Source organism: Ranitomeya imitator, chromosome 6 (genome assembly GCF_032444005.1).
Source record: "Ranitomeya imitator isolate aRanImi1 chromosome 6, aRanImi1.pri, whole genome shotgun sequence".
Taxonomy (NCBI): Eukaryota; Metazoa; Chordata; class Amphibia; order Anura; family Dendrobatidae; genus Ranitomeya; species Ranitomeya imitator.
In genome coordinates this window covers 499939164-499965044 of record NC_091287.1, presented here as the reverse complement: position 1 = coordinate 499965044, position 25881 = coordinate 499939164, and the positions used below count along the sequence as shown (strand labels likewise).

Below are 25881 nucleotides of genomic sequence, written 5' to 3'. Positions count from 1 at the left end.
TTAGGCTGAGGGTGCCAATACTTTTGTCTGGTCCATTTTTGGAGGTTTGTGTGAAATGATCAATGTTTTGCTTTTTGCTTCATGCTCTTTTGTGTTTTTTCATTTAAGTCAAATTAAATGAAGATAATAATACCAAATAATTTGTGATTGCAATCATTTTCAGGAAGAAACTGAGTATTATCTGACAGAATTGCAGGGGTGTTAATACTTTTGGCCATGACTGTATGTTATATGATGAAGCACAGAACAATGATAAGTTAGCATCATTTGTAGTTTTTCAGTAGTTTTCTCATTTATATTTTGGACCCCAATGAAAAAGAGGGTCCCAATTATTATAACACATCTACAGCACCGGTCTCCTATATTGGGCAGAGCTCGTCTAACCAATGCATCTGCACCCCAATCCCTACTACACCACGGTCCAAAAGTCCAGTTTCCAACAGTGTTATTTAGGATCAGGTCAGAGATCAGTGATGGGAAAGTTAAGGTGAGGCAGTAAGGTGAGTGACTGCTCCTCTCCATTGAGATCTTCAGGTGGAAAACTCCAAACTCAATGTTGATACGGGTATTGTGAAACCTTTGGCACAAAGCTGGAAATGGTAAGAATGCAGTCTTCTACCACGGCAGTGGGTTAATTCCGTTATATGACATCAGATGACTTTCTCTGACATCATGGCCGCAGGTTTTGTTTTACGTCATTTGCTCAAGATTGTGGAATTCACAAGATGAAGAGACTAGAATGCTAATTTTTGAAGCAGGACATAGGCGTTTGCCCCGGTCCCATCGTCACAGTCACGTCTTCAAGATGCAAACTTTGAAAAAAGACACAGGCCTAAAAGAAAATAAAACAAACGTAACGTAAGCTAAAAGTACAAGACAAAAAGAAGATGGAGATGGTGATCGTTGTTACAAATCGACCGCTAAGGTAGGTCTCCTTATTACACATAAGTATGTCCAAATGAAGCAGGACTACCGGGCACAAACATAGAGCAAAAAAGTGCCAATAAATGCTGGCTAATACCTTTCATCTAGGCATCACCCCTTGTGAAATATGTGATAGAACTGTGTGACGATTAGAAGAACCAACCAGCAGGACAGGTACACCTTATAGATGACCTATTACACCAGAATTAGTGGGAACAAATGTAAACTATTAACCAAAGTTCTGGTCAGGAGCTAGAAAGGATCTGTCATCTAGGCATCATGTGAAGTACATGATATAAAAACAAGGTGGAGATGGTGATGCTTAGAAGGGAACAGCCAACAGAACTGGTCCCTGGTATGACATCTTATAAACAAGCATTAGTGAGCATAAGGGTTACCATGACAGTGTGGAGCCAGAAGACTGCAGTGTCAGGTTGCTCCTACTCCGACGCTGGGAAGAAGCATTTCATCTTCATTTTAAATGTGTTTATTTCTTCTGGCAGAACAGGAGTTAATCGGTCATGTGTTAAATCCCTGTGTTCACAGCTGTGCTCTAATACTAATCCTTGCCAGAGCTAGCATTTGCTGCATGGCTAATGGAGGGAGGGGAGTTCTTATGAGAAGGAGAGTTGGAGGAGTAATCTGTGACTGTTGTTTGGTTTGCATGCGTGGTAATTCCTTATCCTTCTCTATTTTGGTTTATTCCCCTACCTCCACACCCCAGTGCATTCCTATGTTATATGTGATTAAATATTTTGTATGCCTGTATTTTGTGTTGCCTTGTTTGTCGGGTGGGTGTACTACGGTACACAGTAGCGCCCCCTCTTCCCTGGGTGAGGGAGGTGAACAGACGGAGGGCTAACTTAGGAGATAAGGCAAGGGCGAAGGCATCTTCGCCATCTGAAGTATCCCGTGGAGCAGGAAGAGCTAGGGTGCCCCCTAGTGTTGACAGGGAAAGAGCCACTTGTCCCAGGTCACCCGGCAGCTGTGTCATGACAAAACCATCAACAAAAGTGCTAGAAAGGACCAGTCATCACCTCTTAGTGAAGTACATGATATAAAGAGAGTACTGATTAGAAGAACCAACCAGCAGGACTGGTCCCTTTATTGCACCTTACAGATGACCTATTACATCAGACCTTTTTGTTAATGGCAGTCAAGAAAACCACTGAGAAATATTTCAATGGTGGGTCAGATTGGCACCAGGATTTTATCATCATCATCATCATCATTATCATCTTAGCAATCCATGCTACTGTCATTTAAAATGGTAGATTAAAAAAATCATGGCTGCATTCTTCCAGTAATAGTACCACACCACACTAAATATGATTGGAGCATTATCAGGATAGAAATCAGGCTTGCCGAACCTAACTTCTAAAATTACCTTTTTCAAAAACACTTGTATTGCTTCGTCTTTGGGAGCGCTGCTCTGAAGCTTCACATTTATAGAAACACGGCCTGTGATGACATCAAATAGTATCAATTATTATAAAGAAAATTGAAACAATCAATCAATTACAAATAAGAGAAATCCCATATAAAGTAAATAAAAAAAGATTAGAGAGCCTAATATAATAATAATAACAATAATACAAGTTAAGCACAGTAGGAAGAAATTATATATAAAGAACAAGTGATATAGAAAACAATCGCTTTATTAGAGGTAGGAAACATTAATGACAGGTTTAAAAGTGAACCAGCGAATAGATGGCACCACAACACGGTAGGGTGTTTATACTTTTATACCTCCTGCTGTGGTGGGGCACCAACACCTCGACGCGCGCTTCAGCTTCTTGCCTTCTTCTGAGGGATTGATGTCACCCACAGAGCAGAGATTTAAAAAAGTTGCCCGTTGTAATGCTCATGTGGACGGCGCATGTCACGCTGATGTGAACCTGGGGCAGTCACATCTCCAGTAAATGTGTTTTGGTGCTATCTACTGGCTGACTCACTTTTAAACCTATAATTCATATTTTACATATCTAATAAAATTATTGTTTTCTATACCACAGGTTCTTTCTGCGTAATGTCTTCTTAGGCTTCAATTATTATAAATCAGAGGCTTTATACACTGTAGGCAGTGCCACTTACTTCGCACCACAAATAATTATTTCCTGCTATTCTCGATATGAACACTAGAGGGAGATCTAAACGCAATTATTATAAAAAAGGGGAAGTTGGCCGAACAGCAGCAAGAGGAGTAAAAAATACTAAGAGAGATCAGCAAAAGAATCACATAAATGTTTCCTGCAGTCCCATGTAACACCACAGCTAACACAGTGATAACTGAGTACAGATAATGTAGTAGATGTCACATGCAGTCCTATGTAACACCACACATAACACAGTGATAACTCTCTGAGTACAGGTAGTGTAGTAGATGTTGCCTGAAGTCCTATGTAACACCACAGATAACACAGTGATAACGCTCTGAGTACAGATAATGTAGTAGATGTCACCTGCAGTCCTATGTAACACCACAGATAACACAGTGATAACTCTCTGAGTACAGAAAATGTAGATGTCACCTGCAGTCCTGTGTAACACCACAGATAATACAGTGATAACTCTCTGAGTACAGATAATGTAGTAGATGTCACCTGCAGTCCTATGTAACACCACAGATAACACAGTCATAACTCTCTGAGTACAGATAATGTAGTAGATGTCGCCTGCAGTCCTATGTAACACCACAGATAACACAGTGATAACTCTCCGAGTACAGATAATGTAGTAGATGTCACCTGCAGTCCTATGTAACACCACAGATACCACAGTGATAACTCTCTGAATACAGATAATGTAGTAGATGTCACCTGCAGTCCTATGTAACACCACAGATACCACAGTGATAACTCTCTGAGTACAGATAATGTAGTAGATGTCACCTGCAGTCCTATGAAACACCACAGATACCACAGTGATAACTCTCTGAGTACGGGCTTGTTTTCACTTGCGAGGAACATGTCTGTGTCTCGCATGTGGAAACGAAGCTCTGGTGCCGGCACTCCGGAGCGGAGCGTGCGGCTGCATGTGTTGCTATGCGGCCGTACGCTCCGCTCCACAGTGCCGGCGCCAGAGCTTCGTTTCCACATGCGAGACACGGACGTGTTCCTCGCAAGTGAAAACAAGCCCTAAAGATAATGTAGTAGGTCACCTGCAGTCCTATGTAACACCAAAGATACCACAGTGATAACTCTCTGAATACAGATAATGTAGTAGATGTCACCTGCAGTCCTATGTAACACCACAGATAACACAGTGATAACTCTGAGTACAGATAATGTAGTAAATGTCACCTGCAGTCCTATGTAACACCACAGATAACACAGTGATGACTCTTTGAGTACATATAATGTAGTAGATGTCACCTGCAGTCCTATGCAATTGCAATTGTCTATGCTGTGAAGATACGAGATGTGCAGCCTCTGAAACAATGAGTTTCTCAGTGTGTCAAGAGTGGGAGAAGAGGGTTGCATTGACAATCCAACACAATGGGCAGCACTTTGAACACATTTTATAAGTGGTCATAAACTTGTAAATAACTTATGAAAAAATAAAATTACGCTAAAACCAAGCACCCCACTGTTTTTCTTGTGAAATTCTCAATAAGTTTGATGTGTCACATGACCCTCTTCCCATTGAAAAAAATTAAATTATATCCAAAATGGCCGACTTCAAAATGGCTGCCATGGTCACCACCCATCTTGAAAAGTTTTGCCTCTCCCATATACTAATGTGCCACAAACAGGAAGTTGATATCACCAACCATTCCCATTTTATTTAGGTATATCTATATAAATGGCCCACCCTGCAGTATATGTCACCTGCAGTCCTATGTAACACCACAGATAACACAGTGATATCATAGGCATCACTGAAACTTGGTAGCATGATACACATTATTGGAATACAAACCTTGAAGGCTACAACTTATTTATTAGAAACAGGAGAGAGGAGCTGTTGCATTGTATGTTAAAATGTAGATCTCGCAGAGATCCAAGCTTCAGAGACTGGTAGCTCTGTTGAAACTGTCTATAGATATGGATAACCTCGTTTTACAGATGTCTCTGTACTCAAAAACGTGCAACATAGTGATCATGGGAGATTTTAACTATCCTGATATTTGTTGGGAATCTCTCTCAGGCAAAAGTGTCGCGTCCAGACATTTCTGATCTTCTCTTGCCGATAACTTTATCGTTCAAAATGTAGAAGAGAGAACAAGACCAAAAGCAGTAACAAAAGGATTTGGGGGTTATGTCAAATGTAAAAGAAAAGTCAAAGATGCTATAGGATTTTTACAGGATGAAAAGGGTGAAGTGGTCAACAATGATATTGAGAAGCTAAACTTTTAAATTCCTATTTTGCATCTGTGTTCTCTAAGAAAGCAAATGCAACATCAACTGATCTTCATGGTGTCACCAAATGAATATAAGAATCCACACTATCCAGAAACAGAGATGATGAGGGAACACTGAGCTAATTTACATGAATTTAAATCTCCTGGTCCAGATGAATTACATCCTAAGGTACTGAAAGAGTTAGCAGAGGAAATTGCAGAACCACTTGCCAGAATCTTTGAAAAGAACAGGAGAAGTCCCAAAAGATATGGGAATGGCAAATGTCCCTATCTAAAAAAAAAAGGAAAGAAAACGGAGCCAGGATAATTATAGGCCAGTGAGCCTTATTTCTATACCAGGAAAGATTTTTGAACAAATTAATAAACAGCATATATGTAAGTGCTTGGATAAGAAAACAGTAATTAACCAGAGCCAGCATGGGTTTGTAGTAAACAAGTCATGCCAGACTAATTTAATTTTCTTCTATGATGGAATCACTGACTGGGTGGCTCAGAAAAATAAGGTAGATATAGTATATCTCGACTTCAGCAAAGTATTTGATAAAGTATCTCATACTATCCTTATTGAAAAAATGATCAAGTATGGGATTGAGAAAGCTATGGTTAGGTGGATTCAGAACTGGCTCAGTGATCGTACTCAAAGAATGTTAATAAATGGTTGCACATCCAATTGGAAAAGTATTTCAAGTGGTGTACTGCAACGCTCGGTCCTGGCCCCAGTGTTGTTCAACATTTTTATAGATGATGGTGAGCGGTCTGCAAGGTATGTCCTACGAGGAACGGTTAAAGGATCTAGGAATGTTTAGCTTGCAAAAAAAGAAGGCGGAAAGGAGACTTGATAGCTGTCTACAAATATCTAAAGGGATGTCACAGTGTAGAGGGATCATCCTTATACTCATTTTCACATGGAACCACGAGAAGCAATGGAATGAAACTGAAAGGGAGAAGATACGGGTTAGACATTAGAAAAACCTTTTTGACAGTGAGAGTGATCAATGAGTGGAACAGGCGGCCACAAGAGGTGGTGAGTTCTCCTTCAATGGAAGTCTTTAAACAGAGACTGAACAGACATCTGTCTTAGATGGTTTAGTGACTCCTGCATTGAGCGGAGGTTGGATACGATGACCATGGAGGTCCCTTCCAACTCTAACATTCTAGGATTCTGAGTACAGATAATGTAGTAGATGTTACCTGCAGTCCTATGTAACACTACAGATGACACAGTGATAGCTCCTCTCACCTGAGGAATTGGAGGCTGCTCTGGATCCTGTTATTGCCCTCGGAATGGTGTTGCTGCTGCCTGCAGTTCCTATGTTGCCAGGTGTGATGGTTTTTGTGTCATCAGTTATAGCAGCCGGCTCCTTGGCACCTCCGGTGTTTGTAGTCAGGGCAGTCGGCAGCGGTATTGTGGCACTGTTCAGTTTGGCAGCTGAAGTTGGTGCTCTGCCAATATTCAGTGCAGTATCTTGTGCAGAATTGGTGACCATTGGCACCATACTGGTGCTATGTCGGTGTGGGAGGTCAATAGAGACGTTCCCTCCGGTCGCTATATTGAACCCTGCCGGAGTCATCGGACTTCCCTGGTTCCCACTGGTCGTAGTCAGTTCTATGGTGTCACTCTGTGCCCAGACCAGCAGAAAACCTAAACCAAGAAAGAAGAAAGGAAGAAAGTCCTGTGAGATTCCCAACCACGGGCAGAGCCTCAATGGTGCCCACCGGCAAAAGCAGATTAGACCTCGTAGTTTCCTACCCTGAGGCACAGGTGGGATTATAGGAGAGGCATATAGGGCAACTACCTGGTATCCACCATCGATGAGCGCATTACTCCATGCTACATGTGGGTGACCTCAACGAGGGCAACCAGATCCTGTGGTGCCAAAACCATGAGGTCTGCCACCATAGTCTGCTTTCCTGTGGACACATTTGGCACCAGCAGAGACTGTCCCACTCATCAGGACTATTAGGCACACTATGATAATATTTGGGCACTGTGTGGCATGGGCACCACATGGTGTTGTTACGGGACATTATATAGCATTGTTATTCGGAGGTAGCATTACCATATTATATGTGCTATGGTAAAAAATTTTATACCTTGATTATTATTTAGACAAATAAACCTATATATCTTTAACAATTTTGTATTAGCTTTACAAGTGTTATTCATAAAAGTGAGTTGCCCGCCAGGGCCGTGGGGTACCCAGTACCGGGTCCGGTGTTCACAGGGGGATGTCACGGTGGCGACCCGATCTGTGGCCCAGGGCGCCCATGTAAAAGGGGAAAGTCTTTAAGGGGATTTGGTGAATAAAGTTTGTGTTTGTGACACCACCTGTGGTATTCGGTCAGTGGGGACCGACGCTGCATTAAGGGGTCCTCTGGGGTGATGTTATGGCAGCTAGATGGTATACCTTCTCACAGGTGAAGTATATCCCCAGGGCTCCCGATGTCTTGACCTAGGGTATACGTGAGTTCCGTGACCTGGAAACAATTCCCCCAATCCTCTTAAACAGGCCCCCCTTTCATACATAATAACCTAAAGAATAAACTTCTATCATACGTAAATCAACAGACTGAGACATATGTTGGATTTAATTGGCCACAGCAGCCATTTTATTAAAATAAATGATAACAGAACTTTTATAACAACCCAAAATAGGAGGGCGGTCCTCGAAGCCCCAAAGTTATAAACCTCAGCATCCCAAATTCCACAATGTTCAGCCCAGGATAAGTCTTACCCCCAGCCGTAAAGCACCAGCTCAGGGATAGATAACAACCAATCCTGGTCCACCGAACCCACCCTCATGCCAGGGGCCCATAAATCCACCTCACGCGGGATAACCGAACCGCGCCTTGTTAAATTCTCTCATGGGGTGTCCAGGACCTCTCAAGATCCCCCCCATTGAACCACCATTTACCATTTCCACCGACTTCAAGGACCTCCACCCCCGCCATACTGCCGTGACAATACCCTAACAGTATACACAGACCAAAAAACAAGTACATTTAGGTACCTCTTGAAACAATACTCAAAAAACCCTCACAGGCAGAATTCACCCCCTTTACCCTAGCCAAAAAGGGAAGGCGGGCGGGAGATTCCTCACTTGTCACGCAGGCACCTAAAATGGATGCCTGCGTGAGGAGCGTGCCCCCTTTTATGTGCCCCCTCCCCACAGTCCCTTAGTCTCACCTCCTCACATTCAAAAATTACCATTAACCCTCCCCTCATATCCGGATTAACCCTTACCTCACTACCTCATCTAAACAGCTCCAGCTCCCCAGGTCCCACATAACCCCATCATGGCGGCCTCCCCTTAAGTGCCGTGGGCCCCACAGTACGGCCTTTCTTGACATAGGGTATACGTGAGTTCCGTGACCTGGAAAAAATTCCCCCAATCCTCTTAAACAGGCCCCCCTTTCATACATAATAACCTAAAGAATAAACTTCTATCATACGTAAATCAACAGACTGAGACATATGTTGGATTTAATTGGCCACAGCAGCCATTTTATTAAAATAAATGATAACAGAACTTTTATAACAACCCAGAATAGGAGGGGCGGTCCTCGAAGCCCCAAAAGTTATAAACGTCAGCATCCCAAATTCCATAATGTTCAGCCCAGGATAAGTCTTACCCCCAGCTGTAAAGCACCAGCTCAGGCATAGATAACAACCAATCCTGGTCCACCGAACCCACCCCCATGCCAGGGGCCCATAAATCCACCTCACGCGGGATAACCGAACCGCGCCTTGTTAAATTCTCTCATGGGGAAGTCCAGGACCTCTCAAGATCACCCCCCATTGAACCACCATTTACCATTTCCACCGACTTCGAGGACCTCCACCCCCACCATGAACACGAATGGCCTGACACCTTAGCCATTCATGTCCCTCCACACCTTCAAACTTAATTCAATGCCACTGAGAATAGCCAAACACCACATATCATTTCCCACCGCGTTCAGGTGCACGCCATCGGCTCTCCAGTATGCTCCTTGACCCGATCCCAAGTCCACATGTCTCACAGCCAACGCACCATTCCGAACCATAAACCGTGATATAGCCCTGTTTACTTTGATCCGAGCTCTATTCACCCCTTCAGGGGATCTAGCACCTCGCCATAGTTTACGCGGAATTATGTCAGACCACACCAACAACACCTTTGGAAGCATGACCCAGAACCTCAGGATATCAAATTTAACATCCTTAATCAGCTCCCTACAAGACCGTTAAGCCAAATCATTCCCCCCTAGATGAATCACCACAATCTCCGGGACTCTATCCAGTCTAACGAAACGATGGAATTCAGGTAACCATTCCTTCCACACCATCCCCCTTTTACCGATCCATCGTAATGTCACTGTCTCTCGGAAAGACCCAATTGACGGCCGTCTGGACGCACCGCAGCATGCAACGCGGCCCAAACAACATACGAGTGCCCCATAATCCAGACGAGCACCGGATCAGCCCCTGCAATAAAGAAAGGCAACAAACAATTAACTCACCACAGCCCTGAACTCACAATAAGTTTGGGCGAACATACGACCGGAACCTAGAAGATTCCCAACTCCCAATTCTCCGTACCACATCCTCTCCAAGGCCCAACCTAGCAGCTTCAGGCGCTGCCCCGATCCTGGAGTGACCGCTATATTGTGTTGCAGGTAAGCCCGCTGCCGCCAAACATTTCCTAAATACCAAAATAAACTGAAAACGGGACAAGAAAGACCCATTTTCGTGCGCCAAGAATGGCTCATCTAACACACCGCCCTTTGCCATGTACTTCTTCACGGATGCCACAGGGCATAACGGGGGTCCCTCAACACTGAACAGCACCACTTTGCACCCCTTCCCATACACGTCCATTTTTGAGGACTTAACAAACACCACCACCCTATTCCCTTCAACATCAACGTTTTCTCTTTACAAAGTACCTCTTTTACTAACGGACGGGCTAACCAACTCTCCTAACCGAAATGTCCCGAAGAAGGCCAAAGAAAGAGCTGCCCGGAACAAAACCACTTCCCATTCAGAAAAACACACTTCCTGCAACTCCCAACCAATGGCTGAAAGCACCTCATAAGACACGGGACGCCGACCGTCCGAGGCCTTCCAACCTTTCTTCCAAACACGAATAACTTGCCGAACCAAAAAGGATTTCGTTAAATCCTTACACCCCCTGCATTTAAGGTTGAAGGCTAGCCCCGCCAAAAACTTATTCAAACGTGTCACAGACCATCCTGCCTCCCAATGATGACCAAGGAACAACAAACCATACTCCTCCTCTATCTCCTGATCCATACTTGACTTCCAGGATTCCCACAGGCCCCAAGCCGGATTATAATGAGACCAAGATGAGTCCGCGAGCGATTTGGCGAATAACTCCGTTACGGCCCTCGCGGCAGGATCCACAATTCCACCGGACAATCCAGACCCGCACTCTCCGCCTGGGGTGCCAGTTCCCGGAAAAGCTGCCACTGAAATTGAGAAAGAGCAACAACTATTGGATCAGGCGCTGACAAGCCAACTTCAGATACAATCCATGAATTGAACTTAAGCCCCAGGAAAACCAAATGCTGCAAGACCTTCACTACTGCAGGCGTAGCCACTGACAATGAGTTTACCGCCGTCACCATTCCTACATGCTCACAAAGAAAAGAAATCTTCAAGTTCCTCAATTTGTCGCCCCACAGGGCCAACACAACTACCCTGGGGAACAAATGCAGCAGTAACCGGTTGTTTGTCCAACCTTCCTCCTTCCATTCTTCTGGTTAAGCCGCTGCTGACCAGCTACCGTGAAAGAAAAGATCAAAGCCGCTCTTTTCGACAACATGAACCAAAATGCCAAAGGAAGCGGCATATGCAACAGGCTGAATCCACAGAGATCTGCCATTGTACTTGTCAAGAAAAGCCGCCCACACCTTCAAATCGTCCCGAAATTCTTTCTTTAACCTGATGAAATACAAAGGGGACTTTACCCCTACTGTTGCCAAGGATAGGCGGCGGCAGAACGCTCGACCCATCGGCATGATCCTACAGGCAAAGTTCAGTTTCCCTAACAGCGATTGCAAACCGCGCAAATTTATCTTCTTCAAACCAATCGCATTAACCACATCCTGACGCAATGCGGTAAGCTTATCTGCGGGTAGCCTACACTCCATTGCTACCGTGTCAATTTCAATGCCTAGGTGTTGTGAATTCTGTTTTCGAACTCCCTCCTGTGGTCATGAATGGTACTTCGGCGAGTTCTGTCCATGGACTCCCTCTGGTGGCTGTGAGTGGAGCTGCTGCTTCTGAGGTTCCTTCCACAGGTGACGTAGTTTATTCTTTGGCTGGCTGTTCTATTTTACTCCACTCAGATCGTTACTCCATGCCAGCTGTCAATGTTCTTGTACTGGTTCAGTTCGCTCTTGGATCTTTCTGGTGACCTGTCTACTCCAGCAGAAGCTAAGTCCCTGCTAGTTAATTATTTGTTCATTGTTTCCTTGTCCAGTTGGCTATCATGATTTTGTCTTGCTAGCTGGAAGCTCTGGGATGCAGAGTGGCACCTCCGCACCGTGAGTTGGTGCGGAGGTCTTTTTGCACACTCTGCGTGGTTTTTTGTAGTTTTTTTGTGCTGACCGCAAAGATAGCTTTTCTGTCCTCGGTCTGTTTGGTAGGTCTGGCCTCCCATTGCTGAAACCTTTTTCATCTCTGTGTTTGTGACTTTCATCTTAACTCACAGTCAATATATGTGGGGGGCTGCCTTTTCCTTTGAGGAATTTCTCTGAGGCAAGGTAGGCTTTATTTTCTATCTTTAGGGCTAGTTAGCTCTTAGGCTGTGAAGAGGCGTCTAGGTCGTGTTAGGAACGCTCCATGGCTATTTCTAGTTCTGTGATAGGATTAGGGGTTGCGGTCAGCAGAGTTCCCACTTCCCAGAGCTTGTCCTGTGTGAGTTTAATCATCAGGTCGTTCCGGGTGCTCTTAACCACCTGGTCCATAACAGTACAGCTGGCCACAAGTATTAATGCATCTCAATAGAGGGATAAAAAGTTCTGAGACCATTTTTTTTTCTCTGCAGTGTTTTTTGTCTTTCTTTTCCCCTTAACCTCTGGGTGGTTCAGAACACAGGTGTAGATATGGACATTCAGGGTCTGTCCTCTTGTGTGGATCATCTCACGGCAAGGGTACAAAACATTCAAGATTTTGTGGTTCAGAATCCGATGTGAGAGCCTAGAATTCCAATTCCTGATTTGTTTTCTGGGGATAGATCTAAAGTCCTGAATTTCAAAAATAATTGTAAACTGTTTCTATCTTTGAAACCCCGCTCCTCTGGTGACCCCGTTCAACAAGTAAAAATCATTATTTCTTTGTTGCCTGGTGACCCTCAAGACTGGGCATTTTCCCTTGTGCCAGGAGATCCTGCATTGCATGATGTTAATGCGTTTTTTCTGGCGCTTGGATTGCTTTATGATGAACCAAATTCAGTGGATCAGGCAGAGAAAATCTTGCTGGCTTTGTATCAGGGTCAGGATGAAGCGGAGGTGTACTGTCAGAAGTTTAGAAAGTGGTCTGTGCTTACTCAGTGGAATGAGTGTGCCCTGGCGGCAATTGTCAGAAAGGGTCTTTCTGAAGCCCTTAAAGATGTCATGGTGGGATTTCCCACGCCTGCTGGTCTGAATGAGTCTATGTCCTTGGCCATTCAGATCGATCGGCGCTTGCGTGAGCGCAAAGCTGTGCACCATTTGGCAGTATTCTCTGAGCATAGGCCTGAGCCTATGCAATGTGATAGGACTTTGACCAGAGCGGAACAGCAAGAACACAGACGTCGGAATGGGCTGTGTTTTTACTGTGGTGATTCCACTCATGCTATCTCCGATTGTCCTAAGCGCACTAAGCGGTTTGCTAGGTCTGCCACCATTGGTACGGTACAGTCTAAATTTCTTTTGTCCGTTACTCTGATGTGCTCTCTGTCGTCCTATTCTGTTATGGCATTTGTGGATTCAGGCGCTGCCCTGAATTTGATGGACTTGGAGTTTGCCAGGCGCTGTGGTTTTTTCTTGGAGTCCTTGCAGTATCCTATTCCATTGAGAGGAATTGATGCTACGCCTTTGGCCAAGAATAAGCCTCAATACTGGACTCAATTGACCATGTGCATGGCTCCTGCACATCAGGAGGATATTCGCTTTTTGGTGTTGCATAATCTGCATGATGTGGTCGTTTTGGGGTTGCCATGGCTACAGGTCCATAATCCAGTATTGGATTGGAAATCTATGTCTGTGTCCGGCTGGGGTTGTCAGAGGGTACATGGTGATGTTCCATTGCTGTCAATTTCGCCTTCCACTCCTTCTGAAGTCCCTGAGTTCTTGTCAGATTACCGGGATGTATTTGAAGAGCCCAAATCCGGTGCCTTACCTCCTCATAGGGATTGCGATTGTGCTATTAATTTGATTCCTGGTAGTAAGTTTCCTAAGGGCCGATTGTTTAATTTATCTGTGCCAGAGCACGCCGCTATGCGGAGTTATATAAAGGAATCCTTGGAGAAAGGTCATATTCGCCCGTCGTCATCACCGTTGGGAGCAGGGTTCTTTTTTGTGGCCAAGAAGGATGGCTCTTTGAGACCTTGTATTGATTACCGCCTTCTTAATAAGATCACAGTCAATTTTCAGTACCCTTTGCCGCTGCTGTCTGATTTGTTTGCTCGGATTAAGGGGGCTGGTTGGTTCACCAAGATAGATCTTCGAGGGGCGTATAATCTTGTGCGAATTAAACAGAGCGATGAATGGAAAACAGCATTTAATACGCCCGAGGGCCATTTTGAGTACCTGGTTATGCCATTCGGGCTTTCTAATGCTCCATCTGTGTTTCAGTCCTTTATGCATGACATCTTCCGAGAGTACCTGGATAGATTCATAATTGTATATTTGGATTATATTTTGGTCTTTTCGGATGATTGGGAGTCTCATGTGAAGCAGGTCAGAATGGTGTTCCAGGTCCTTCGTGCGAATTCCTTGTTTGTGAAGGGGTCGAAATGTCTCTTTGGGGTTCAGAAGGTTTCATTTTTGGGTTTCATTTTTTCCCCTTCTACTATCGAGATGGACCCGGTTAAAGTTCAGGCCATTTATGATTGGACTCAGCCGACATCTGTGAAGAGCCTGCAGAAGTTCCTGGGCTTTGCTAATTTTTATCGTCGCTTCATCGCTAATTTTTCTAGTGTTGTTAAACCATTGACTGATTTGACCAAGAAAGGTGCTGATGTGGTCAATTGGTCCTCGGCGGCTGTAGAGGCTTTTCAGGAGTTGAAGCGTCGTTTTTCTTCTGCCCCTGTGTTGTGCCAGCCAGATGTTTCGCTCCCGTTTCAGGTCGAGGTTGATGCTTCTGAGATTGGAGCAGGGGCTGTTTTGTCGCAAAGAAGTTCTGATGGCTCGGTGATGAAACCATGTGCCTTCTTTTCTAGAAAATTCTCGCCTGCTGAGCGAAATTATGATGTTGGCAATCGAGAGTTGTTGGCCATGAAGTGGGCATTCGAGGAGTGGCGACATTGGCTTGAAGGAGCCAAGCATCGCGTGGTGGTCTTGACGGATCACAAGAATTTGACTTATCTCGAGTCTGCCAAACGGTTGAATCCTAGACAGGCTCGATGGTCGCTGTTTTTCTCCCGTTTTGATTTTGTGGTTTCGTACCTTCCGGGCTCTAAGAATGTGAAGGCTGAAGCCCTGTCAAGGAGTTTTGTGCCTGACTCTCCGGGTGTTCCTGAGCCGGCGGGTATTCTGAAAGAGGGAATAATTTTGTCTGCCATCTCCCCTGATTTGCGGCGCGTGCTGCAGAAGTTTCAGGCTGATAGACCTGACCGTTGTCCAGCGAAGAAACTGTTTGTCCCTGATAGATGGACTAGTAGAGTTATCTCTGAGGTTCATTGTTCGGTGTTGGCGGGTCATCCTGGAATCTTTGGCACCAGAGATTTGGTGGCTAGATCCTTTTGGTGGCCTTCTTTGTCACGGGATGTGGGTTCTTTTGTGCAGTCCTGTGGGATTTGTGCTCGGGCTAAGCCCTGCTGTTCTCGTGCCAGTGGGTTGCTTTTGCCCTTGCCGGTCCCGAAGAGGCCCTGGACGCATATTTCCATTGATTTTATTTCAGATCTCCCTGTCTCTCAAAGGATGTCGGTCATTTGGGTGGTTTGTGATCGCTTCTCTAAGATGGTCCATTTGGTACCCTTGACTAAATTGCCTTCCTCCTCTGATTTGGTGCCATTGTTTTTCCAGCATGTGGTTCGTTTGCATGGCATTCCGGAGAACATCGTCTCGGACAGAGGTTCTCAGTTTGTTTCGAGGTTTTGGCGGTCCTTTTGTGCTAAGATGGGCATTGATTTGTCTTTTTCCTCGGCTTTCCATCCTCAGACAAATGGCCAGACTGAACGAACCAATCAGACCTTGGAAACATATCTGAGATGTTTTGTTTCTGCTGATCAGGATGATTGGGTGTCCTTTTTGCCTTTGGCTGAGTTCGCCCTTAATAATCGGGCCAGCTCGGCTACTTTGGTTTCGCCTTTTTTCTGTAATTCTGGTTTCCATCCTCGTTTCTCTTCAGGGCAGGTTGAGCCTTCGGACTGTCCTGGTGTGGATACTGTGGTGGACAGGTTGCAGCAGATTTGGACTCATGTGGTGGACAATTTGACATTGTCCCAAGAGAAGGCTCAACGTTTCGCTAACCGCCGGCGCTGTGTTGGTCCCCGACTTCGTGTTGGTGATTTGGTTTGGTTGTCATCTCGTCATGTTCCTATGAAGGTTTCCTCTCGTAAGTTTAAGCCTCGTTTCAATGGGCCATATAAGATTTCTGAAGTTCTTAATCCTGTGTCATTTCGTTTGGACCTTCCAGCTTCTTTTGCCATCCATAATGTGTTCCATAGGTCGTTATTGCGGAGATACATGGCGCCTATGGTCCCCTCCGTTGATCCTCCTGCACCGGTGTTGGTCGAGGGGGAGTTGGAGTATGTGGTGGAGAAGATTTTGGATTCTCGTATTTCGAGATGGAAACTCCAGTACCTGGTCAAGTGGAAGGGTTATGGTCAGGAAGATAATTCCTGGGTTTTTGCCTCTGATGTTCATGCTCCCGATCTAGTTCGTGCCTTTCATTTGGCTCGTCCTGATCGGCCTGGGGGCTCTGGTGAGGGCTTCTCAAGGGGGGGGGGTACTGTTGTGAATTCTGTTTTCGAACTCCCTCCTGTAGTCATGAATGGTACTTCGGCGAGTTCTGTCCATGGACTCCCTCTGGTGGCTGTGAGTGGAGCTGCTGCTTCTGAGGTTCCTTCCACAGGTGACGTAGTTTATTCTTTGGCTGGCTGTTCTATTTAACTCCACTCAGATCGTTACTCCATGCCAGCTGTCAATGTTCTTGTACTGGTTCAGTTCGCTCTTGGATCTTTCTGGTGACCTGTCTACTCCAGCAGAAGCTAAGTCCCTGCTAGTTAATTATTTGTTCATTGTTTCCTTGTCCAGTTGGCTATCATGATTTTGTCTTGCTAGCTGGAAGCTCTGGGATGCAGAGTGGCACCTCCGTACCGTGAGTCGGTGCGGAGGTCTTTTTGCACACTCTGCGTGGTTTTTTGTAGTTTTTTTGTGCTGACCGCAAAGATACCTTTTCTGTCCTCGGTCTGTTTGGTAGGTCTGGCCTCCCATTGATGAAACCTGTTTCATCTCTGTGTTTGTGACTTTCATCTTAACTCACAGTCAATATATGTGGGGGGCTGCCTTTTCCTTTGGGGAATTTCTCTGAGGCAAGGTAGGCTTTATTTTCTATCTTTAGGGCTAGTTAGCTCTTAGGCTGTGAAGAGGCGTCTAGGTCGTGTTAGGTACGCTCCACGGCTATTTCTAGTTGTGTGATAGGATTAGGGGTTGCGGTCAGCAGAGTTCCCACTTCCCAGAGCTTGTCCTGTGTGAGTTTAATCATCAGGTCGTTCCGGGTGCTCTTAACCACCAGGTCCATAACACTAGGAAGCTCAACACCGTCACCGGGCCAACTGTTTTTTCTTCCGCTAAAGGCACACCAAAGTTTTTTGCCACACTCTCCATTGTGTGCAACAAGATCAAGCAATCTGCTGATTCCGCTGGCCCTATAAACAGAAAGTCGTCTAGATAGTGGGAACATGAACGAATCCCAGACACATCTTTCACCACCCATTCTAGAAATGTACTGAAGGCCTCAAAGTAAGCGCAGGAAATTGAGCAACCCATGGGAAGGCATCGATCGACAAAGAAGCCGCCATCCCAAAAACAACCCAATAAATGCAAACTGTCGGGATGAACTGGTAACAAACGAAAAGCCGCTTCAATGTTGGTTTTCGCCAGCTTAGCCCCCTTTCCGCATACTCGAACCCACTCCATCGCTGAATCGAATGATATGTACGACACCGAACTTAACTTGGGGTCAATACCATCATTATCCGAAGATCCCTTCGGAAACGATAGGTGATGGATCATCCTATATTTATTAGGTTCTTTCTTAGGGATCACGCCGAGAGGTGACACCCTCAGATTTGCAAAAGGAGGGTCGAAATACTGGCCTGTCATTCTTCCCAGAGCAACTTCCTTATTCAACTTATCTGAAACAACTTCCGGGAATTGTAACGCAGATTTCAATTTTTTTCTTTTCAAACTAACATCCTGCTCAACAAAAGGAATTTTGAAACCTTCCTTAAAACCGTCGCGCAATAAAGCCGCAGCTGACCTATCAGGGTATCTACTTAGAAAGACCTCTATCACGACCCACTGCACCGGAGTCACCCCTTTTTTCAGCTGAATCTCCACCTTTTTGCTTGTTATCTCTGAAACATATTTCGGCGCTATGCACCCCTCCCGCACGATGAACACTCGTGTCTAAATTTACACTTGCTACCGAATCTGCATCATTGAAAGCGAAACACAGTCCTTTCTGCAAAGCCTCTCAGTGTCCTGACTGTCCCGAACTCCCGGCGCCCCCATGAAAAGGCTGGCTGGTCTGACCTAAACGGGACGAGACCATAACTCTCATCCACAACGCTATGTCCTTGTGATCCCACCTGATATTCGGTCTAAAAGCCTTCCGCTGACGAAACTGTTCGTCATAGCGTAGCCATCCCTGTCCCCCGTAGGTCCTGTAAGCCTCCCCTATGGCATCTAAATAGTAGAATAGCGCCGAGCAATTTACCGGGGCCTTCTCCCCAATTACGCTAGCCAAAATAGCGAAAGCTTGCAGCCAATTTGAAAATGATATGGGAATCAGCCTATATCTCCGTTTCTCATCATCTTCTTTTTTAGAGTCCTCCCTTCTAAGTCTGTCCAAGTTAAATCTCTCCAGGGGTAAAAGAGAAAATATTTCTATGTACTCCCCCTTCCAGATTTTTTCCCTAACTTCTTGCTTTAAGTGCGCCCCTAACGGGCCCTCAAAGCATACATAAACCTCCCCCCTAGCCGCATCGTCCAGCTGAGGGACGTCCTCCTTTTCTTTTTCCCGCGAAGCTCCTTCACCTGACGCATCAATCCCTGACCCAGGTCCTACGGACAACGCCGTGGCCGCTCCGCCACTCTCCCTTGATGAGCCTCCAGTGTTTGACGCGGGCCCCGCACTGCTGGACACACCCGTAATCTCAGGCAACTCTCTAGACCCCTCAAACGGCCCCGTATTTCCCTAGCATCAGGGGAAACTATGCCTGGCATATTAATAAGCGGAAAAATGTTCTCACCTAGCTGCCTGGGTGCTGTGAACCCAGCAGCCGAAGATCCAGCTCCCAGCCGAAGGTGTCCTGATTCAAGGCCGGCCTGATCCGCGATGTTGACTGCCGAACTCCTGGTTGCCGTATCCGGGAACTGGCAACCTGGCGATGCCGCCGACTGCCCTGCCGCTGCAGATGGAGAATAGGCCGAGCAAGCATCCTGCCACCCGCTGGAAGATGTGTGGCTCCTTGCCACCGATACGTCCCTGGCACTGCCGCCCGAAGCGACGGAATGTCGCCTGGCAGCCACTGGAAAACCCTGGCTACCGCCAGCAGAGGGCGCTGCTGCGCTGATAACACTGGAGCTGTGCACTGCTGGCAGAGCTGGCTGACTGCCGCCCGCATTGTCCCCGTCGCTGAGGGGCCACGGTACCTGACCCCCGTCTCCTCGGCTCTCTCTGCCGCCCTCGCTGAGCGGTGCCAGCAGACGTGCTGGCGCCCGCAGCACTGGCTCCTGTCGCCCCTCGCCGCACGGACACAGAAGGAGGGGAGGAAGGCTCGGCCCCCCGGTGTAGGCCCCGCCGCTCTGGAGGATTCCTCCTGGCGCAGCGCCGCAAGGTGGAGGGGCCAGCACTGCTTACTGGAGGGTCCCCGTAGGGGCTCCTGTTTTGGCGCCGGGCCCTGGGGATCACGTTGGGGCTTAGGTGTGCCGGAGGCCTGGTCCTCCGCGGCCAGCGAAGATACATCCGCTGTCCCCTGGAGGAGTCTGTTTACGGACGCATTCAGCCAATCTGTCCCCTGGGAGCTGACTGCCCGGAGACGCTGGAGGATCGCTTCAACCTCCATGCTGGTGAGTACAGGCAGATTCCACGGAGATTCCTCACTTGTCACGCAGGCACCTAAAATGGATGCCTGCGTGAGGAGCGTGCCCCCTCCCCACAGTCCCTTAGTCCCACCTCCTCACATTCAAAAATTGCCATTAACCCTCCCCTCATATCCTGATTAACCCTTATCTCACTACCTCATCTAAACTGCTCCAGCTCCCCAGGTCTCACGTAACCCCATCATGGCGGCCTCCCCTTAAGTGCCGTGGGCCCCCCAGTACGTCCTTTCTAGATGGAAGATGGTGGATGGTGCAGTAAAGAACGAGGACACAGGTTTGCAGTCTCTTTACCTTGTTTACTGAAGACTTCAGGCAGCCATATATCTAGGGCACCAGATCACAGGGCAGGCAGGGTCTGGCCGGCTTGGAGGCAAGTTGGGAGTCCCTTTATCCAGGTGGAAATTAAAGCCTTCTTCTAGCGCAGTGGTGTTGTAGTGCCTTACTGCCTATGGCTTCAGATAAGGTCCTCACAGATCATATCTGTCCCCCATATAGGATAGGCCAATACCTGTATGACAGGCAACTCGAGCCTTTTTACAGGGACTTTAGCACGCCCCAGGCTCTATGTGTTACTGTGTCTCAGGTAACTTGCAGTTCAGCTGTCCTGCCGGTCTCTGATGTAAGTCGTGGAGTCCCTTAGAACCTCAGTGTTCCGGCTACCAGTGTCTGCGCCTCAGAAGGAGGCATCCTGCTCATGGCTGGTCTCCCACTGGTCTCCTCGCCTGTGCTCCTCTCTCCTACACGCTCACTGCAATATATTTGGCTTTCATATAATCTCTTTCCAGGAGCTCCAGCACTGCGGCTACACAGCTCCGTACACCTTCTTCTGCTCCAGTCTGCTTCCTGGCACTAACTGTTCTGACCTTCCCTTCAAACCACAATATATTTACATATACAGGGGAGTCACCTAGTAAATAAGATCAAAAGCTCCCCCTTGTGGCATGGAGTGTGAATATGTTGCATGCTTGTGTTTACCTGGTGACAGTTATCCTTTCTTGCCTCCAAATGTAAAAACACTCCCCCCCTGTGAGGAAAGCAATGCTACTGTGACAACCAGGACCCTAGGGCGCCACAAAAGCAGTAGCACAGGGTGTTGTATCTGATGTAGAGGTGTCTGTGGGTTAAGTTGTCACTGAGCTTCTGAGATCAGACAAGCCCGTACACTAACAGCCATCGGTTGTGTGCACTTGTCTCCGATCGATCATCTTCCCGATTTCATCAAAACTGGCAGATCATATGGTGCAGTCATCTATGCACTGTATGGAACTTGTATTTAGACACTGAAGACTCAGTTATCTGGGCATATTTATATCCTGTAGAGCACTGTTATATAATGCACTGTTATATATGCACTATATGACACTGTTATTTCTAGATTGTAATGCACTGTTATTTGTGCGCTATATGTCACTGCTATTTGTGCGCTATATGACACTGCTATTTGTGCACTATATGGCACTGCTATTTGTGCACTATATAGCACTGTTATATATGCATTATTTAGCGCTGTTATAAATGCACTATATGGCTCTGCTATTTGTGCACTATATGGCACTGTTATATATGCACTATATGACACTGTTATATATGCACTAGATGGTAGATGGTACTGTTATATATGCACTATATAGTACTGTTATATATGCACTATATGGTACTGTTATAAATGCATTATATGTTATGTGTTATATTATATGTACAGCCTGCACTGACCCCGCTGCCGCCTCATCACTACTGAAGCTACCGCCTCACCAACACCGGAGCTGCAGCAACCCTCAACCTATTGTCTCCTTCCCCATAATCCTGTAGAAGGTAAGCCCGCAAGGGCAGGGTCCTCCTCTGTATCAGTCTGTCATTGTTAGTTTGTTTACTGTAAGTGATATCTGTAACTTGTATGTAACCCCTTCTCATGTACAGCACCATGGAATCAATGGTGCTATAGAAATAAATAATAATAATAATATGGCACTGTTATATATGCACTATATGGCACTGTTATAAATGCACTATATGGCACTGTTATAAATGCACTATATGGCACTGTTATAAATGCACTATATGGTACTGTTATAAATGCACTATATAGCACTGTTATATATGCACTATATGGCACTGTTATATATGCACTATATAGCATGTTATATATGCACTATATGGCACTGTTATATATGCACAATATTGCACTGTTATATATGCACTATATTGCACTGTTACAGTATATATGCATTATATAGCGCTGTTATATATGCACTATATGGCACTGCTATTTGTGCACTATATGGCACTGTTATATATGCACTATATAGCACTGTTATATATGCACTATATAGCACTATTATATATGCACTATATGGTACTGTTATAAATGCATTATATGGCACTGTTACAGTTATATGAAAAAGTTTGGGCACCCCTATTAATCTTAAGCTTAATGTTTTATAAAAATTGTTTTTTTTGCAACAGCTATTTCAGTTTCATATATCTAATAACTGTTGGACACAGTAATGTTTCTGCCTTGAAATGAGGTTTATTGTACTAACAGAAAATGTGCAATCTGCATTCAAACAAAATTTGACAGGTGCATAAGTATGTGCACCCTTATCATTTTCTTAATACCTACTTTTTACTGACTTACTAAAGCACTTTTTTTGGTTTTCTAACCTCATTGAGCTTTGAACTTCATAGCCAGGTGTATGCAATCATGAGAAAAGCTACTTAAAGTGGTCACTTGCAAGTTGTTCTCCTGTTTGAATCTCCTCTGAAGAGTGGCATCATGGGCTCCTCAAAACAACTGTCTAATGATCTGAAAACAAAGATTATTCAACATAGTTGTTCAGGGGAAGGATACAAAAAGCTGTCTCAGAGATTTAACCTATCAACTCCATTGTGAGGAACATAGTAAGGAAATGGAAGAACACAGGTACAGTTCTTGTTAAGGCCAGAAGTGGCAGGCCAAGAAAAACATCAGAAAGGCAGAGAAGAAGAATGGTGAGATCAGTCAAGGACAATCCTCAGACCACCTCCAGAGAGCTGCAGCATCAACTTGCTGCAGATGGTGTCACTGTGCAGCAGTCAACCATACAACGCACTTTGCACAAGGAGAAGCTGTATGGGAGAGTGATGCGAAAGAAGCCGTTTCTGCAAGCACACCACAAACAGAGTCGGCTGAGGTATGCAAAAGCACATTTGGAGAAGCCAATTTCTTTTTGGAAGAAGGTCCTGTGGACTGATGAAACCAAGATTGAGTTGTTTGGTCATACAAAAAGGTGTTATGCATGGCGGCCAAAAAACACAGCATTCCAAGAAAAACACTTGCTACCCACAGTAAAATGTGGTGGAGGCTCCATCATGCTTTGGGGCTGTGTGGCCAATGCTGGCATCGGGAATCTTGTTAAAGTTGAGGGACGCATGGATTTCTCTCAGTATCAGCAGATTCTTGACAATAATGTTCATGAATCAGTGACAAAGTTGAAGTTACGCAGGGGATGGATCTTTCAGCAAGACAATGATCCAAAACACCGCTCCAAATCTACTCAGGCATTCATGCAGAGGAACAATTACACTGTTCTGGAAAGGCCATCCCAGTCCCCAGACCTGAATATCATTGAACATCTGTGGGATCATTTGAAGAGGGCTGTCCATGCTCGGCGACCATCAAACTTAACTGAACTGGAATTGTTTTGTAAAGAGGAATGGTCAAAAATACCTTTATCCAGGATCCAGGAACTAAAAGCTACAGGAAGCGACTAGAGGCTGTCATTTTTGCAAAAGGAGGATCTACTAAATATTAATGTCACTTTTCTGGTGGGGTGCCCATACTTATGCACCTGTCAAATTTTGTCTGAATGCAGAATGCACATTTTCTGTTAGTACAATAAACCTCATTTCAAGGCAGAAACATTACTGTGTCCAACAGTTATTAGATATATGAAACTGAAATAGCTGTTGCAAAAAAAAAAATTTTTTATAAAACATTAAGCTTAAGATTAATAGGGGTGCCCAAACTTTTTCATATAACTGTATATGTGCACTATATGGCACTGTTATATATACACTATATGGCACTGTTATATATGCACTATATAGCACTGTTATATATGTACTATATGGCATTGTTATATATGCACTATATGGCACTGTTATATATGCACTATATAGCACTGTTTTATATGCACTATATAGCACTGTTATATACGCACTATATAGCACTGTTATAAATGCACTATATGGTACTGTTATAAATGCATTATAGGGCACTGTTATATATGCACTATAAGGCACTGTTATATATGCACTATATGGTATTGTTATAAATGCACTATATGGCACTTTTATATATGCACTATATAGCACTGTTATTTATGCACTATGTGGCACTGTTATATATGCATTACATGGCACTGTTATATGTGCACTATATAGCACTGTTATATATGCACTATATGGTATTGTTATAAATGCACTATATGGCACTGTTATATAAGCACTATATGGTACTGTTATATATGCACTGTGTGGCACTGTTATATATGCATTATATGGCACTGTTATATACAGTGGGGCAAAAAAGTATTTAGTCAGTCAGCAATAGTGCAAGTTCCACCACTTAAAAAGATGAGAGGCGTCTGTAATTTACATCATAGGTAGACCTCAACTATGGGAGACAAACTGAGAAAAAAAAATCCAGAAAATCACATTGTCTGTTTTTTTAACATTTTATTTGCATATTATGGTGGAAAATAAGTATTTGGTCAGAAACAAACAATCAAGATTTCTGGCTCTCACAGACCTGTAACTTCTTCTTTAAGAGTCTCCTCTTTCCTCCACTCATTACCTGTAGTAATGGCACCTGTTTAAACTTGTTATCAGTATAAAAAGACACCTGTGCACACCCTCAAACAGTCTGACTCCAAACTCCACTATGGTGAAGACCAAAGAGCTGTCAAAGGACACCAGAAACAAAATTGTAGCCCTGCACCAGGCTGGGAAGACTGAATCTGCAATAGCCAACCAGCTTGGAGTGAAGAAATCAACAGTGGGAGCAATAATTAGAAAATGGAAGACATACAAGACCACTGATAATCTCCCTCGATCTGGGGCTCCACGCAAAATCCCACCCCGTGGGGTCAGAATGATCACAAGAACGGTGAGCAAAAATCCCAGAACCACACAGGGGGACCTAGTGAATGAACTGCAGAGAGCTGGGACCAATGTAACATGGCCTACCATAAGTAACACACTACGCCACCATGGACTCAGATCCTGCAGTACCAGACGTGTCCCACTGCTTAAGCCAGTACATGTCCGGGCCCATCTGAAGTTTGCTAGAGAGCATTTGGATGATCCAGAGGAGTTTTGGGAGAATGTCCTATGGTCTGATGAAACCAAACTGGAACTGTTTGGTAGAAACACAACTTGTCGTGTTTGGAGGAAAAAGAATACTGAGTTGCATCCATCAAACACCATACCTACTGTAAAGCATGGTGGTGGAAACATCATGCTTTGGGGCTGTTTCTCTGCAAAGGAGCCAGGACGACTGATCCGGGTACATGAAAGAATGAATGGGGCCATGTATCGTGAGATTTTTAGTGCAAACCTCCTTCCATCAGCAAGGGCATTGAAGATGAAACGTGGCTGGGTCTTTCAACCTGACAATGATCCAAAGCACACCGCCAGGGCAACGAAGGAGTGGCTTCGTAAGAAGCATTTCAAGGTCCTGGAGTGGCCTAGCCAGTCTCCAGATCTCAACCCTATAGAAAACCATTGGAGGGAGTTGAAAGTCCGTGTTGCCAAGCGAAAAGCCAAAAACATCACTGCTCTAGAGGAGATCTGCATGGAGGAATGGGCCAACATACCAACAACAGTGTGTGGCAACCTTGTGAAGATTACAGAAAACGTTTGACCTCTGTCATTGCCAACAAAGGATATATTACAAAGTATTGAGATGAAATTTTGTTTCTGACCAAATACTTATTTTCCACCATAATATGCAAATAAAATGTTAAAAAAAACAGACAATGTGATTTTCTGGATTTTTTTTTCTCAGTTTG

General features: G+C 45.1%; 1 protein-coding gene across 1 annotated transcript in view; it reads right to left on the bottom strand.

Moving 5' to 3' along the window:
* Positions 1 to 200: 200 nt before the first annotated feature.
* Positions 201 to 25881, bottom strand: part of LOC138641497 (uncharacterized) — a 56630-nt gene continuing 30949 nt past the window's right edge. The window contains exons 3-5 of the mRNA XM_069728987.1: positions 6528 to 6929; positions 2312 to 2385; positions 201 to 832 (exon numbers count right to left, since the gene is read on the bottom strand). Of these exons, the coding sequence (XP_069585088.1) occupies positions 743 to 832; positions 2312 to 2385; positions 6528 to 6929 (566 nt within the window). The 3' untranslated portion in view covers positions 201 to 742. The remainder of the gene's footprint in view (positions 833 to 2311; positions 2386 to 6527; positions 6930 to 25881) is intronic.